Source organism: Silurus aristotelis (assembly GCF_946808225.1).
Source record: "Silurus aristotelis genome assembly, chromosome: 18".
Lineage (NCBI taxonomy): Eukaryota > Metazoa > Chordata > Actinopteri > Siluriformes > Siluridae > Silurus > Silurus aristotelis.
In genome coordinates, this window is record NC_139591.1 from 19,273,205 (window position 1) to 19,288,467 (window position 15,263).

The window sequence follows — 15,263 nt, forward strand, 5'->3', positions numbered from 1 at the left end:
AACAGCCCTTACCTCACTCGGCTTTGTCACAAGACAAAAAAAGCTTATCATATTAGTGAGAAAACAGAAACCTACAAAGAGCGGTGTCCTTAAGACCAATGTTATGAACATGTTTCCTGACAGACAAAAAACATTGATAATTGAATGTTTTCTTTTGCGAAAATATTTCCACTTACCAGCCATACAGGCCTCTGTGAATGATGCATAATAAGAGCTATCAATAGCTATAAAGTTGTGGCCACTGGATTTCTATGGCTTCCTTTTTTGTTAGTAATAAACATCTTTTTTTTTAGATTGTGTTTCTTGTTATTAAAGGGTTAATGGTTTAAAGGTTCACATTATTATTGTGTTTGCTTATTATTTTGTTTTGCTAACATTATTATTACTTCCGGCCAAGCTTCAGTGAATGGTATCTGTGTTATAACCTGCCTTAAAACGCAGGCTAAATTTAATAAAGTTTTGATTCTATACCTCTAACATAAAAATAGTCTAAATACACATGTGGTGTGGACAATCATTTGTGCAAGCTGTGCTCTTAAACCTTCTGTGTCCTGAGAGACTTGTGTCTGGGAATAAATCACACCTGATAACAGCATGGGTTTGAATTGATTGTCGAACTGTAAGAACTCAGAGTTTGAGCAAAAGTTCTCAGTGGCTTATGATTTATGTTAGACAGCCAGGCCTTTCTGTACTGTATGAGATATTCATAAAGGAAGGAGACAGCGAGGTGGTCAAAAAAAAAAGGGGAAGGGGATTTAAAAAATCAGATTTATCTATAATATCAGTAGAGTTTCAGGAATCATCTGCCAGACAGACTTCAGGTATTTTCTACATTTTAAACAGCTACTTGGATAAAGATTGAAAATTAATGATTATATTAAAATAAGGTAGTGGATAAATAATAAAAAAAAATCCTGCTTTGCAATTTAATAAAACCTATTTACATGCCTATGTACAAACTATGTACATGCCATTTTAGAAACGGCTGTTCTTGCAAACCCATGCAAAGCTTTTGTTGCAGTTTGGGTAAAAGTTGGGATCAGAGCCCAGGGTCAGAACAGGACTACTGCGAATATAAACGGAAACTTGGTTGTTTACTTCGTTTAATCTCTTTTGGCAATCAATAGCCCAGAAATTTAACCAAACATAATTGTCATTCATACAACATATATATGAATGGGAGTGGTGGCTCCAGCGGTTAAGGTGCTGGGTTACTGATCGGAAGGTCGGGGGTTCAAGCCCTGGTATCGCCAAGCTGCCGCCCTTGAGCAAGGCCCTTAACCCTCTATGCTCCAGGGGACCCTTACGAGAAAAATAAACCAAGGACCGTGACGTAGGAGCGACGTGGGGCCGCCTTCCTGTGAGCTCACCACCTGCAGGAGGGACCGTAAGGGACCGGTGCTGAGAGGATTGGGCAGCAGTAGAAGGCGGGGGTCTTGACAGCCCAATTCCTGGACACGGAGAAGTGTCTGGGGAATCCCCCGCGACCCGAATTATGGATAAGCGGGAGAAGATGAAATGATGATGAAAACAACATATATAGTCTATATCAGGTAATCTGAAAAAGAAAGCACTTTATTATAGTCATTATCACAAGAAAGAATCTGTGCTGAATGAATTCAGTGCTGTCCTTTGAAGAAAAAAAAAGGTGAGAATTACTATCTATTTTGTCATTAGGTAAAGCTACTTTTGGCTGTTTTCTTCATAGTTGAAGATATAATGTGAAATGACAGGAAAAAAGTAATGAACAAGAAGAAAGGGAGGTGAAAAAACGGAAAGACAAGACACCAGCTGAAATCAATCAGTAATTAGAACGCAATCCTGCCTCTTGTCAGTGCAAATTAATATTCGCTGGTTCAATAACAACTATATAAAGGTGTCCCATTACCAAGGTGTAAGCATATATAATGCTTCACATGTGAAGCATATTATGATGGGTGAAAGCAAACAGCTCTCTCAAGACCTTCGCAACCTTAATGTTGCAAAACATACTGATTAGTTAAAGAAGGATTTCTAAACTTCAGAATGTCCCAGTGAGCACTGTTGGAGCTATACTCCAGAAGTAAAAAGAACATTAATTCACCATAAACAATGATCCCAAACACACAGCCAAGAAAACTCAATTGTTTTCAGAGAAATAAAATCAAGCTGCTAGAATAGCCCAGCCAATTAAAAATCTATGGAAAGAACTGAAGATCAGAGTTCATAGAAGAGGCCTATGGAACCTTCAAGATTTAAAGAATGTTTGTGTGAATCCTGAGGCGTCTTGAAGCTGTCATTACCAACAAAGGCTTTTGTACGAAGTATTAAATAAATTTCAGTAAGCATGTTCAATCCTTTTTTTCCAGTGTCATTTCACATTATTACACGACTTAATTTATAGACATGTGTGGATTGCATGAGTTGTTACCAACATCTGGTAAAGATGTTTAACCTTTAACCTCCAAAAAACATCCAAAACCTTTATTGTGCTTGCTAAATATAAGCACACACGAAAATAAAACCATCATTCTTTTGCCGTTTGTTTTTTAAAAGTGTATATAAATGTCCCAAAATATACATTTAAATGTACGAAAACTTCCGGTTAGCAGATTGAGGGCGCGCGGTGATACTGCGCATGTGTACAAGTCCTCCCCTTTACTCACCCGCCCCCCACATACCCCACGTCGACTACGGCGTCCCGGCGACCCGATTGCCACTGCGCATGCGTACGAGGATTGCGTACTGACAGTTGAGATTTTGTCGCTAGGTTTGCGACATTAGTGCTTCTCTCCTCCAACAGAAATGAAATGAAATGCCTTTATCGTATAGAGGAGGAAAAATGAAAGTGTAGCGTAAAAATATCGCGTCTGTCGATGGAAATTGTCGGCGCCGCACATATATATTGTTTTTGCTATGTTTTTGCAGGCTAAGCTAAAACGTGTAGTTCCGTGTGTGTGTATATATAGCGGTTTAGCATAGCAGGATTTGGGATTAGCCAGTGTGAATATTGTTGCATGTCGTGAATGAAATATTGTTAGTGATGCGTGGTGGTATTGCGCCGTGATATGGTGCACGCTGTGTCTCCTGTCGCCTTGCTAACTGGCTAAGTGCAGCCTGTCATCCGTCAGACATCCAGCAGCGTTAGCATTAGCTTGCTGAATGACCGACATCGGTGTCGAGCTGAAATAGGCACGAAAACACGTCCAGGTCTCTGGCTCCATCTAACAGCAATGGTTTTAAGTTAGGAAAAGATGTGTTCTTGTTTCCCATTGAGTTTTTTCTGAGTGTCAGGGGACAATTCTTATGTCTGCTTTGTAAAGCTAGACCTAGCTAGCACGAGAGCAAACTGGAAACAGATGTTGAAGAACCGTAAATGGTGTCTAGTGCAGGATCTTCTATAAGATTATATCACACTGGAAACACAATGTCTTCCTGTGCATCTGAGGCAGCGTCTGAGTCACACTAAGAGGCTTCTGATTCCTGACACATCTCTGATTCTGTTCTACTGGAACCCTTTATTTTTAATTTTTGTTAATCTGTGAAGAGGCAAGTCAAGGACCTCATCATGAAGAAGTTCTTTGACTCTCGAAGGGAGCTGGTTAGTGTTGGGCCCGGCTCTGGAGGTGGAGGAGGATCAAGCGGAGTCGGTGGGAACTTTATCGGCCGGACCTTCACCATTGGACATCACCAGGTCACTGTGGAGGAAACCCTCGCTGAAGGTCAGGATCATCTATCATCTAATGTCTGATTTATGACCTCACATAGCAGGTTTCAGTTTAGGAGCAAAATCTACACAAAATGTAAATGGATCAAGAACACAGAAGGTTTTTATTGTTTTTAAGCAGCAGTGACTTGAACAATGAAAGTGATGTTTTTGACTGAACATTAATATTGCGATTACATTACAGCAGCTGTAAAAGCTCTTTACTCTTTTGCAAATTATAGACAAATCGCAAAGTGCAAACTCCTCAGTCCTGAAGAAGTTCCCATGACTGATGACTTCTGACACCGATGTGAATCAGTGTCACCCGAAACACCGTATAAATATAATTTTATACTCGTATAACCTCCTTACAGAATATTTCATCATAGTGATGAGGCATCGTGCTTTAAAAAAAAATCCCAGGGAATTTGCTGTTACTTGGGAAATGATACCATATGACAATGAGTCATTGATGCAAACCTGTAATATGGAGCTGCCACTACAGTCAGAGCTGCTGTTATAGAAAATTCATCCACAGCAGTTTGTTGTGAAAGACATTCAGTACACTGGAGTCAGGGTTTACTGAGTAACGGGGGTTTACTGCTGTTTAACACTAGGGTTGCAAAATTCCAGGAAAATTTCAAGGCTGGAAAGTTTTCATAGAAATTAATGGGAATGATATTGGAATAAACTGGGAATTTATAAATTGCAGGTTAGCCTATAACAGAGAACTTGAATGTCGTTGAAAAAAAATGATCCTGATTAAGACTTTAATACAGATTTAATACAATTTCAGCTGAATTTCTTCTCGGCAGATCCCATAACACGGATGTTTTTTTGGAATCCTGCACACAAAATGATGTCAAAAAATGTCCATCTTGGGGTATATTCACGTAAATTACATAAATTTTACATACATTTACGCTTAAAACTTCCTTGTGCTGTGTATAAGCGATTGTGCAACAAAATTATACTGACAATTTGTACAATCTGTAATAGTTTGTGGCATGCCAGCTTATGACCCATGTTTATATTTATGTTTGTATATGATACAGTTTATATACATGTCCCCATATTTCTTAATGAATTCCCATAATTTCCTAGTAAGTTTCCAACTTGGAATATTAAAAAGAATTCCCATGGAAACTTTCTGGATCTGTAACGAATATGTGCTGCCTCTTTGCAACCTTAACTGATGCTGTTCATTGTAGAAATCTTGATCTTTGAAATACATTCAAGTGCGTCTCCTCAATGTAAAAAAAAAAACAAAACAAAAAATAACAACATAAATAGTTGATGATCGTTTCAGTTTCTTATGCATGCAAGAAACATTGAACTCTTTGAAATCAAGGCAAATCTTTTGCTTAAAGGATGCCATAAATAATCACAGCATGATGACATCTTTTTACATGTTTACAAAATCTGTTTCTCATGGTTGTAGTTATAACTCAGGGTCTCATATTAACATCACAGTCTGTGTAAATTGAAAATGATAGTTATAGATTTAGTCTTTTATTTATTAAGATCAAAATCAAACTCTTTTTTTTTTTCTACGTGTGCAGTTTATTAGTCATACAGCTGCTAGAACCATAATAACCATTTCAGCTTTCATTGTCCATGATACTAATCTCCTAGCGATTGTCATGTGACATGAAATACACTTTAAAATGGTCTCGGAACAGTCTTCATTCTGACGTCAGATGCGCACTATTATGCTAGCTCTTATTATGTTATATATATTGTAGGTCTGGAGAATAAGAGAGTCAGAGCACTGTTTCTATAGATAATTTCGGTTGGTTGTATTTTCCTTGCACTCTCCCATTCTTCAATGAAATTGAATTGTTTAATTGTGGTTTGTGGTGATCCACAATTCACCCAATTCTCACCCGCTTATTGTTTGATCATGATTACAATACGAATTCATTCAATGTGGGAGTCTGGACAGGTAATTCTTCTTCTTATTATTGATTAGAACATTATATACACCTGAGCAGATTTCACACACGGGCTCTTTAATAGTCAACGTTATTATCGTTGTATAAAATATGCAACGTATGGAGGTATTGTGCATTATACTAGTAGATGGAGTTTAGGTCCTATATGATGAAAGGTTATTTAAGGTCACCTGACTGTATTGAAATATACATTTCCAACTCGATCACTCTTCAGGTTGAGTGTACATTACAGTGTGTTCTCAATGTATGTGTAATCATCATAACCCCATTTATATGATGTACATTGCAGTTCGTGTTTTTTTAACATCAGAAAGTCACATGAGCAGAACATATTCGTTTTCTTTACCTGTCCTAAGAGCCTCCTCAAAATCCCTGGATCCACTGGTTCTTGCCTATATTTTATATCTATTTTTATGTTCTGTGTTTTTAGCTTTTTTTGGTTTCACATCTTGAAGCCAGCATGTCATCTAACAAAGAATATTTATATAAAACCTGGGGGTGTTTTAATAGAAATGTGCAGACGTAGCGCTGCAGATGTTTGCCCTGGAACTGGTGAATGGAAGAATGGAAAGTTTGGATCCAGATGACACCACAGTCATCCATTGCAGGATGTCAAAGAAGTAAAACTGAGCATCGTTTGGCCTAAAGTCAGGTCTTTGTGTTTTGCAGGTTGGTAGTCAACATTTGATGAGGATTAGCTGGTTGGTGGAAGACCAAATTAGGGTGAAAATAGGGGTAAATATTTTGGGGGGGGGATGCAAAAGCACAAAAATTATTAATGTGATTGATTGGATGGGACTCAAACCTCAACATGCCATTTTTGTGGTGTTTGTCTTTCAGGTTATGATGTATTTGTGATTGTGTATTCACTTATCTGTCACCTGAGCTTTTCTGGTCATCCACATGGTGGTGCTGTTCAACTACATAACATTGTTTAAATAACAGGCCATGGAAGCTTGATGATGGTTTTGTGACAGTGGCCTGAAGACTGCAAGCTCAAATGCAGGGCTTTGATACAGTTCCACAACATGGGTTTCCTGCAGAAAAGCTGCACTTCATGACAACCTACACAATAATTAGCAGTTTGGGAAGTTGTAGCGAGGTGGTTAAATTCTAGGTGCCACTCCTGGGTGGGAGAGCAACGCCTTTATCCCTTGTATAAATAAGATAATTGTAAGTCGCCCTGTGTATGGGTATCTACCAGATGTCATTAATGTAAAAGTGGTCTCATCGACATGTGGGTTTCTGATTCCACAGTCTCACTGCCTTACTGAAGACATGTGACTCTGATGGAATGGAGCGCTACCAGTACACTTTGTGAAGAAAGAAGTGTGAGACATATTTATTGTTTTTTTGTACTTTAAAGGTGGTTTTGCCATCGTGTTTTTGGTACGGACCAATCAGGGTGTACGATGTGCTCTGAAGAGAATGTATGTGAACAACGAACACGACCTTCAGGTGTGTCGCCGAGAAATTCAGATTATGGTGAGTGTATTTTCTTAACGTTGCAGGTCTTAGCATATGTGGTAATGTTAACTTAAAAGATTCAGGTGACTACAAGGTGTGTGTGTGTGGGTGTATGTGTGTGTGTGTGTTTGCACGCTCATTCAGAGGGATCTCTCAGGCCATAAGAACATCGTTGGCTATGTGGACTCGAGCGTGACGGCTGTAGGAGGCGGTGACGTGTGGGAGGTTCTTATCCTCATGGACGTGTGTAAAGGTAAGCAAGCTCAGGCAAAGAATGGTTTCAGTCCAACCCAGTTTTACGTCCTGATCTCAGAGATTTCTGAGGCAATTAGGATACTTTTACTTCAGTTTGAGCCAAAATCAGCACAAAGTCTGTTAATTTGTCTAAATATTTTGGTCAAAAATTGCTCATAAATATCGTTCATTCATTAACCACAGTGGGGAAAAAAACGAAAAATAAAAAAACAGACCATCACAAAGTGTTTAGAGAAACCACATGAGGATAGAGAGAGCAAGGAGAGGATTAGATAGAGGATTTACTAATTCCACACATTTTCTGAATCATTATTAGATTCACAGTGCTGCTGTTCCTTTTAATCCAGAACGCTGCATTTCTGCTGTGCTACAACTCTGGGACGTCTGCAAATCAGTGCAAATTGTAATCGGATCTTATTTCTTTTGCACGATATGCTAATGCCGGGGGCTGAGTGTAGGAGGTGACATGATGTCAGTGTAGCAGACTCGACTGGAAGGCATTCACACTCAGCAGCTGTGTGTTTTTTGTGCTGGTTGTTTTCGGAAGGTTAATTTTGTGTGGGGCTTTTTTGTGCTGATTGTTTACTTCACTGATTCATTGGCATTCCCACCTCTGTGAGATGCCTTATGCTCTTCCAGTGGAGTAATACTTAGTCCGAAAAAAGTGACACTTTGCACATTAATATAGTGTGTGTGTGTGTATATGTGTGTGTGTGTGTATATATATATATATATATATATATATATATATATATATATATATATATACTAGCTGAAAGTACCCGTGCTTCGCTACGGAAGGCAGAACGCTAAACAATATGGCAATAAGCAGTAAGCACTGAGCAGGACTGGATGATCAGAGATCAGAACCTAACGTCAACAAATAACGTACTACCCCTTTGTAATACCGATACAGGGCAAACTACTTTGAAAATAAACATCTAACATGTAATAAGAAACAATGTACTAAGTTTCATTAGGATCCGTAATGTTATTTCAAAGAATTTACAATGCGTGAGAAATTGCGTTTCAGAGAAATTCGCGATCCAGGGCGAATTTTTTTCTTAGTGAGCACCTAAGACCCAAGAGGAAGGTATGTTCCAAATTTCATTGCAATCCATTCAGTGGTTTTTGAGATTTTTATATATATATATGTGTGTGTGTGTGTGTGTGTGTGTGTGTGTGTGTGTGTGTGTGTGTGTGTGTGTGTGTGTGTGTGTGTGTGTGTGTATATGTGTAATAATACAGGTATTTTATAATAAGGTATAATATTACAGGTAGTCCCCAAGATTCGATGATTCGACTTTAGATTTTTCAATGTTATGGTGACAATAGTGATACAAAAAATTTTTAAAATGTTAAAATTTTTTGCGTGGTAATTTAATTTTCATTGATCTAATATGTTTATATTTAAAATAACATAATATGTTGGGATGCTGCCAAGATGTATGCATGTCCTGCCTTCTGAGATGCTTTACTTACTCAGCGGTCAGACAGATTTCAGTTGTCTCCATGTCGGAGTTTGGTGATTTAAAACCCAATTTTAGCCTTTGTCTCTCTCCTTTTTATCCTCGTCGCCAGACACTGAAACAGAGAGCGTCTGGCTCTGTCATCCATTTGCGAATCGGCATGTGTCCGCTGGCACATAATAATAATAATAATAATAATAATAATAATAATAATAATAATATTTGTATATGTATTTATATTTTATGTTTTGTAGTTTTACAAATAAGCCACATGGAGGCAGTCATTCCTCAGACACTGTATTGTTTCTCCCATGTCTTTCTATTGACTTGCTTTTAAAATGTAAACTTCTGCACACACATCCAAAGAGCATGTGATATTTAGCTGTCCTGTTAGAGTGAGCGTCTGATTCCTATGTTTGGCTGAAAGGAGTGGAAATTAGTGTGTTCTAATGCTGTTGTATTAATGTGCTAGTGCATTCTGAGATGCTTTTCTGCCTACTAGGGTCGGTTTATTTGAGTCTCCGTAGCTTTCCTGCCAGCTTGAAACAATCAGGCAATACTTTTTTTTCTCTTCTCTCTCATCAACATGGCATTTCTAACCATAGAACTCCCACTTATTGGTTGTTTTTTGTTTTTTTTATTTCATTCTGTATAAACGTGAAAGACTTTTCTGTAGCTTCTGAGGTGCTCAAACTAGTGCAACTGGTACAGAAAAACACGCCACGGTCAAATTCACTTTTTTTTATGCGTTTGCTCCTGACACATCAGTGTCTCATTGAATAATTGCAAAAGTAGAAAAGTGTACAGGTGTTCCTTTTAATGTGGCTATGTACACTAGAGCTCGACAAATCCGGCAAAACCGATTATTCAGGACCGTTAGTTGATTTCTAGAAATATCAGCTATTGACAAAACTCCATAACGATAGTTTTTCCACTTTGCGGTCCGCAAGAGCGGCCTCTAGAGGCGGATCCTTGGTGCCACGCGCTGTTTGTTTTTGCACATGAGACTGTGGCTGCATAAAGCGTGCTATATTATATAAATTATTTATCATTTATTAAATTATTTATATATATATATATATATATATATATATATATATATATATATATATATATATATATATATATATATATATATATATATATATAATATAATTATAATTTAAAATTCATATTTATTTTCTATAGCACATTTCTATGATTCAGTACTGTTTTTTAAATAACCTAGTTATCGTTCTCGGTAAATTCACTATCAGTCTACCTCTACGCTACATGGACAAAAATTTGTGGACACCTGACCTGAAGAGCATTCCATTCCAATTGTAGTCCTCATTTGCTGTTATTATAATCTCTACTCTTCCAGAAAGATGTTTCACTAGATTTAAGAGTGTGCTTGTGGAGATTCATTTAGCCATAAGGGTGTTAGTAAAGTCAGGTACTGATGTAGGTGAGGTGAGGAGCCCTGGGGTGCAGTCAGGGTTCCAATTTATCTATAAGGAGTTTAATAGGATTGAGGTCAGAGCTCTATAGCAGCAGACCTTTCACTCCAACCCATGTCAAACATATCTTCACGGAGCTGGATTTGTGCACAGGGGCATTGTCATGCTGGAACAGGTTTGGGTCTCCTAGTTCAAGTAAAGGGAAAGTTTAATGTCTGCGCATCCAGAAACATCCTGTTACTTTGTGGAAGCCATTTGGGGAACAACCAAATTAGGTGTCCCAACACTTTTGTCCATATAGTGTGTTTATGTACATGTTTTGGGTATAAAATGTTGTGCCAATGGTATCAACTCTGGCATTTCTGATGCATTTTTGCTCGCTCATGTTTGTCTGATTGTCTGACCTTCCAGAAGCTTTCCTTTAATTTAAAAATCAACAGACGTTACAGAAAAAAAGATGTAGATGAAAGCAATTCTATGTTTTTATTTTGTCTGGGTTTAGAAACGTGTCTGACGATTTTTCCATCAGTAGAATTCCTGAGGCCATGTGGGCTTTTGAACTCGTCTGCATCTTGTCAGTGTCTCCCTTTTTTAAAATGTATTTATAACCAGACTAGAACAGCAACCGTGGCACACCGTGGCAAACGTGTGTGTGTGTGTGTGTGTGTGTGTGTGTGTGTGTGTGTGTGTGTGTGTTTAGGAGGTCAGGTGGTGAATCTAATGAACCAGCGTCTACAGACAGGATTCACAGAGACCGAAGTGCTGCAGATTTTCTGTGATACCTGTGAGGCTGTAGCTCAACTGCACCAATGTAAAACTCCCATCATCCACCGGGACCTGAAGGTACATACAAAGCCACCCCACCCCACACACACACACACACACACACACACACACACATGCCCATACAATTACGTCACTACGAAACACTATATTCCAACAAAGACACGTGTGTGTGTGTGTTTGTGTGTGTGTGTGTGTTTCAGGTGGAGAATATCCTGTTACATGATCATGGTCATTATGTACTGTGTGACTTCGGCAGCGCCACCAAAAAGTTCCAAAACCCACAGAGTGATGGAGTGACTGTTGTAGAAGAAGAGATCAAAAAGTATGATCATCTCTCCTTTTTACCTCTCTTATCATCATCGCAAATGATCCTTTCATATTTTTCCTCCGCTTTCTCACCTCTCTTCCTCCACCTGGCCCTCCTCTTCTTCCCTTTTGCATTTCTCTCTTTATTCTCAAGTCTTCTTAAACTTTTTTTTTTTTTTTATTCCTTATTTCTTCCTCACCATCTTTCCCGGTCTGTTTTAACATGCCTCTAAATTTCTTCCATGTCTTTCTCCCCCCTTTTTCTTCCAAATCCTCTCCATACTTTTGTCTTTTTTTGAATATCACTTCCTCCACTTCTCTTTTCTTCAATGTTAGTTCTGTCATGTCTTCCATCTTCCTCTTTCTCCATTCGATGCCTGGAAAACCTTACACAGAAAAGTGTAATGCTAAGCTGTGAACTAAGTAGGTGTGTGTGTGTGTGTGTGTGTGTGTGTGTGTGTGTGTGTGTGTGTGTGTGTGTGTGTGTGTGTGTAGGTACACCACTCTCTCATACCGAGCCCCTGAGATGGTAAACATGTATAACGGTAAACTTATCACCACCAAAGCAGACATCTGGGTCAGTATATCTTTCTCTCTCTCTCTCTCTCTCTCTCTCTCTCTCTCTCTCTCTCTCTCTCTCTCTCTCTCTCTCTCTCTCTCTCTCTCTCTCTCACACACACAAACACACTCTCTCTCTCACACACACACACACACCAGATTACATATATTCATTCCAGCATAAATATAAACTTATATGTTAATTTATCTGCGATTGATGATGTGTTTTTCTGTTTTTTTGTGTGTGTGTGTGTGTGTGTGTGTGTGTGTGTGTGTGTGTGTGTGTGTGTGTGTGTGTGTGATGCAGGCTCTGGGCTGCTTGCTGTATAAACTGTGTTTTTTCTCACTGCCCTTCGGAGAGAGTCAGGTGGCCATATGTGACGGGAGCTTTACCATTCCGGATAACTCCCGTTACTCGTACGAGATGCACTGTCTGATCCGTGAGTGTCTCCATTCACACTGCGAGGTCCACAGGGATGCGGGAATGTACCCTTTATATTTTTGCTCGGTTAATGCAGGGTTTTTAAAAAAATAATTTTAGGCTTTAAATAGCCTTATATTCGCTGTTCTAGGTCTTAACATTTTTTAAACAGGTCTTAATTTTCCGATGTGTATGTGGTGCTACCGCTAATGCTCACTGAAATGCTCCCTTTTTGTTGTTGTTGTTTCCTTGGTGTTGTAGTTCTTTCTTTCGCTAATCCAAATATAATTTGCTGTATTATGAATACAAATGAGACCAACATACAACAGCCAATCAGCTTTTTGTTATTAGCACGAATCTCTCTTAGATTGTACCAATTTTTCAGCTTTGGGGAAGTACAATTTTAATGATACTTGGCTTGAAAACAATAAATTTAGGGCTTGGTTAAGGTCAGTTGCTATTCGTGTTTTTGGTGTCGTGATATAGGTGTAAATTTCATTCTTAATGATGCACACATTCCCTTTAACACACTTTTTCTATAATAACAAGGTGATAAAAGTGCTAACACAGTGTCTCTGCTATGGTTGTGGGTGCCACTACTTCTTTCTATACCACCTGATGGGCTTCCTTTTTTCCCTCCACTATCTGCTGGTGTATGGGTCTGGATCAGGCTACATGCTGGAGCCGGATCCGGATAAACGTCCCGATATTTATCAGGTGTCTCATTTTGCTTTCCGACTTGCTCGGCGCGAATGTCCTGTCCAAAACACACAGGTCAGTCTGTCTGTCTCTCTCATCCTCTCTCTCTCTGTCTGTCTTTCTTCTGTACTGTTAATATTTTATTAATTATAAATAATTAACATTTCAAAGATAAAGAAAGAAAGAAGATGGAGAAAGTATAAAGGAGTGCCTCTCTCCAGTTGTACCCAGTTTATCAGCAGTTGGAATTTGATTTTCCTAGTATTCAATTGGTATACAAGATATTAGGGAAGTTTAATACTTTAATCTGGAATGTTAAAAAAATACAAGTTGCATTAAAAAACAAAACAAAAAGTAAAAGCAACCTGCAGAAATGAGGAGTGAATGGAGAAATGCGTTAGAATCAGCTTGTGGCTGGTGCTCTGTTGTTACTCTCTTCTCGGATTTGTATCTGTCCTTAAAGGACTGCAAATGTGCAAAGAACTTATATCTATGCTGTTTATGTCCTTTCTCAGAATTCACCAATCCCCACTAAGCTTCCTGAGCCAATAAGAGCAAGCGAAGCAGCAGCAGCAAAGAAGAGCCAAACACAGATGAAGGCCAGGTACACACACTTTTACACACACGTGCTGCGCAAAAAGTCTCACATATAAAAACAAATAGCAAATGGTGTCATGGATTAGCCTCTAGAGGACGCTCTTTTAATGACTTTCAGTTTCATAGACTAATCTAGGTCCCCTGGTGGTCTAGTGGTTAAGATGCAGCGCTCCCACCGCTGCGACCCGGGTTCGATTCCCGGTCAGGGAACCATCCCCAGCCACTCTTAGTGCCGGTCCCAAGCCCGGATAAATTGGGGAGGGTTGCGTTAGGAAGGGCATCCAGCGTAAAACATGTGCCAAATCAAACGTGCGGAGGATCCGCTGTGGCGACCCCTAACGGGAGAAGCCGAAAAGAAAGTTTAGTTTCATAGACTAATCTGTATTTCTTTATTAGTGTGTTGATTGACTTATGGTGATGTTTTTTTTTTTTATATTGTTATTAAATGAGTGAAAAGAGGATTTGCACTTGACTTGGTTTCTACAGTAAGAATATTTTAAATATTTGACTTATTGAGATGATGTTCCTTTAATTTTGAGCAAACAGCCTTTGCTGTGTCTTAGGCTCACAGATCCCGTTCCCCCCACTGAGACGTCCATCACGCCACGTCAGAGGCCCAAAGCTGCTCAGGCTCAGCCAATAGGGGGCGTCCTGCAGATCCAACCTGCTGCACTGACTCCACGCAAGAGAGGTACACCTATACACTCAGGTACATTTACACACAACACACGGTTCTAATACACACCAGACATAAACCACAGGCAACAAGCATGCCTTCAGGCAAATCTCAGACACACACCACTAACATCTCTCATAGGAAGCCTTACACAACTATAGTTTCCAACCTTTTCTCTCTTTCAATAGCTGTGAGCGTGAATTTAGCGCAGCCCGCTGCAGCACTTCAGTCACAGATCACACACTCCTCTAACCAGCCTCAGCACAAACAGGTCAGTGTGCGTGTGTGTGTCAGTCGGGGTGTGCTTTATACAGCATTTATGTCAAAATTAGTTCATTACTCAAGTTATTTGTCTGTGATGTGTGTTACAGCCCATGCAGCCAATTCCAGTCTTAGCACCAGTGTCTGGAAGTGTAACTCCACCAGTGACGAGCCCTGCCCCTCTAGGGGTAACAAGTCCTGCTTCTCAGAAAGCCACACCCCCTCCGTCAAGTCCGGTTCCACCCACCGCTCCAGCTCGGAGTGCCAAGCGTAAACAACAGCAACAACAACAAAATCAACAGCCACCACCACAACAAAAACAGCCCCCTCTTGCAGCACAGCCACATGAAGCCATGCCCACTACCACACCCCTTGCCCCACCCACTTCTGGGGAAATGGTAATTGTCTTCATCTTTGTTTAAATAGTTTCATTTCATGAATCTCTTCCTTATTCCTTCAACTTTTTCAAATTTCCCCTTTAGCCTTCCACTATGGGCCTCTCCCAAACCCCGCCCTCTTCCCCAAAAACCCAGAAGGCAGGGCATAGACGCATCCAGAGTGACGTCACACACAGCGCGATGGTCGGAGTGTGTGCAAGCCAGTCAACGCAACAGCTACAGGCTGCTACCGCTGAGGCAAACCTCAACAAATCCAAGTAAATCTGCCCTCATACGTAGCACAATGGTTAC

At 39.6% G+C, this 15,263-nt stretch overlaps 1 protein-coding gene across 7 annotated transcripts in view; it reads left to right on the top strand.

Annotated features, from left to right (window-relative positions):
* Positions 1 to 2,688: 2,688 nt before the first annotated feature.
* Positions 2,689 to 15,263, top strand: part of aak1b (AP2 associated kinase 1b) — a 28,906-nt gene continuing 16,331 nt past the window's right edge. For 5 of the 7 annotated variants that reach the window (XR_014537848.1, XR_014537849.1, XR_014537850.1 and 2 more), the window contains exons 1-13: positions 2,689 to 3,701; positions 7,007 to 7,125; positions 7,252 to 7,360; positions 10,971 to 11,113; positions 11,257 to 11,378; positions 11,858 to 11,939; positions 12,228 to 12,360; positions 13,012 to 13,115; positions 13,556 to 13,644; positions 14,201 to 14,346; positions 14,502 to 14,584; positions 14,685 to 14,972; positions 15,057 to 15,229. Coding sequence is in view for 3 of the 7 variants with exons in the window: in XM_083568622.1 (XP_083424748.1) it covers positions 3,548 to 3,701; positions 7,007 to 7,125; positions 7,252 to 7,360; positions 10,971 to 11,113; positions 11,257 to 11,378; positions 11,858 to 11,939; positions 12,228 to 12,360; positions 13,012 to 13,115; positions 13,556 to 13,644; positions 14,201 to 14,346; positions 14,502 to 14,584; positions 14,685 to 14,972; positions 15,057 to 15,229 (1,745 nt within the window). In the remaining 4 variants the exon portion in view is untranslated. The remainder of the gene's footprint in view (positions 3,702 to 7,006; positions 7,126 to 7,251; positions 7,361 to 10,970; positions 11,114 to 11,256; positions 11,379 to 11,857; positions 11,940 to 12,227; positions 12,361 to 13,011; positions 13,116 to 13,555; positions 13,645 to 14,200; positions 14,347 to 14,501; positions 14,585 to 14,684; positions 14,973 to 15,056; positions 15,230 to 15,263) is intronic. The other 2 variants (XR_014537851.1, XM_083568623.1) reach the window with 1 other exon arrangement.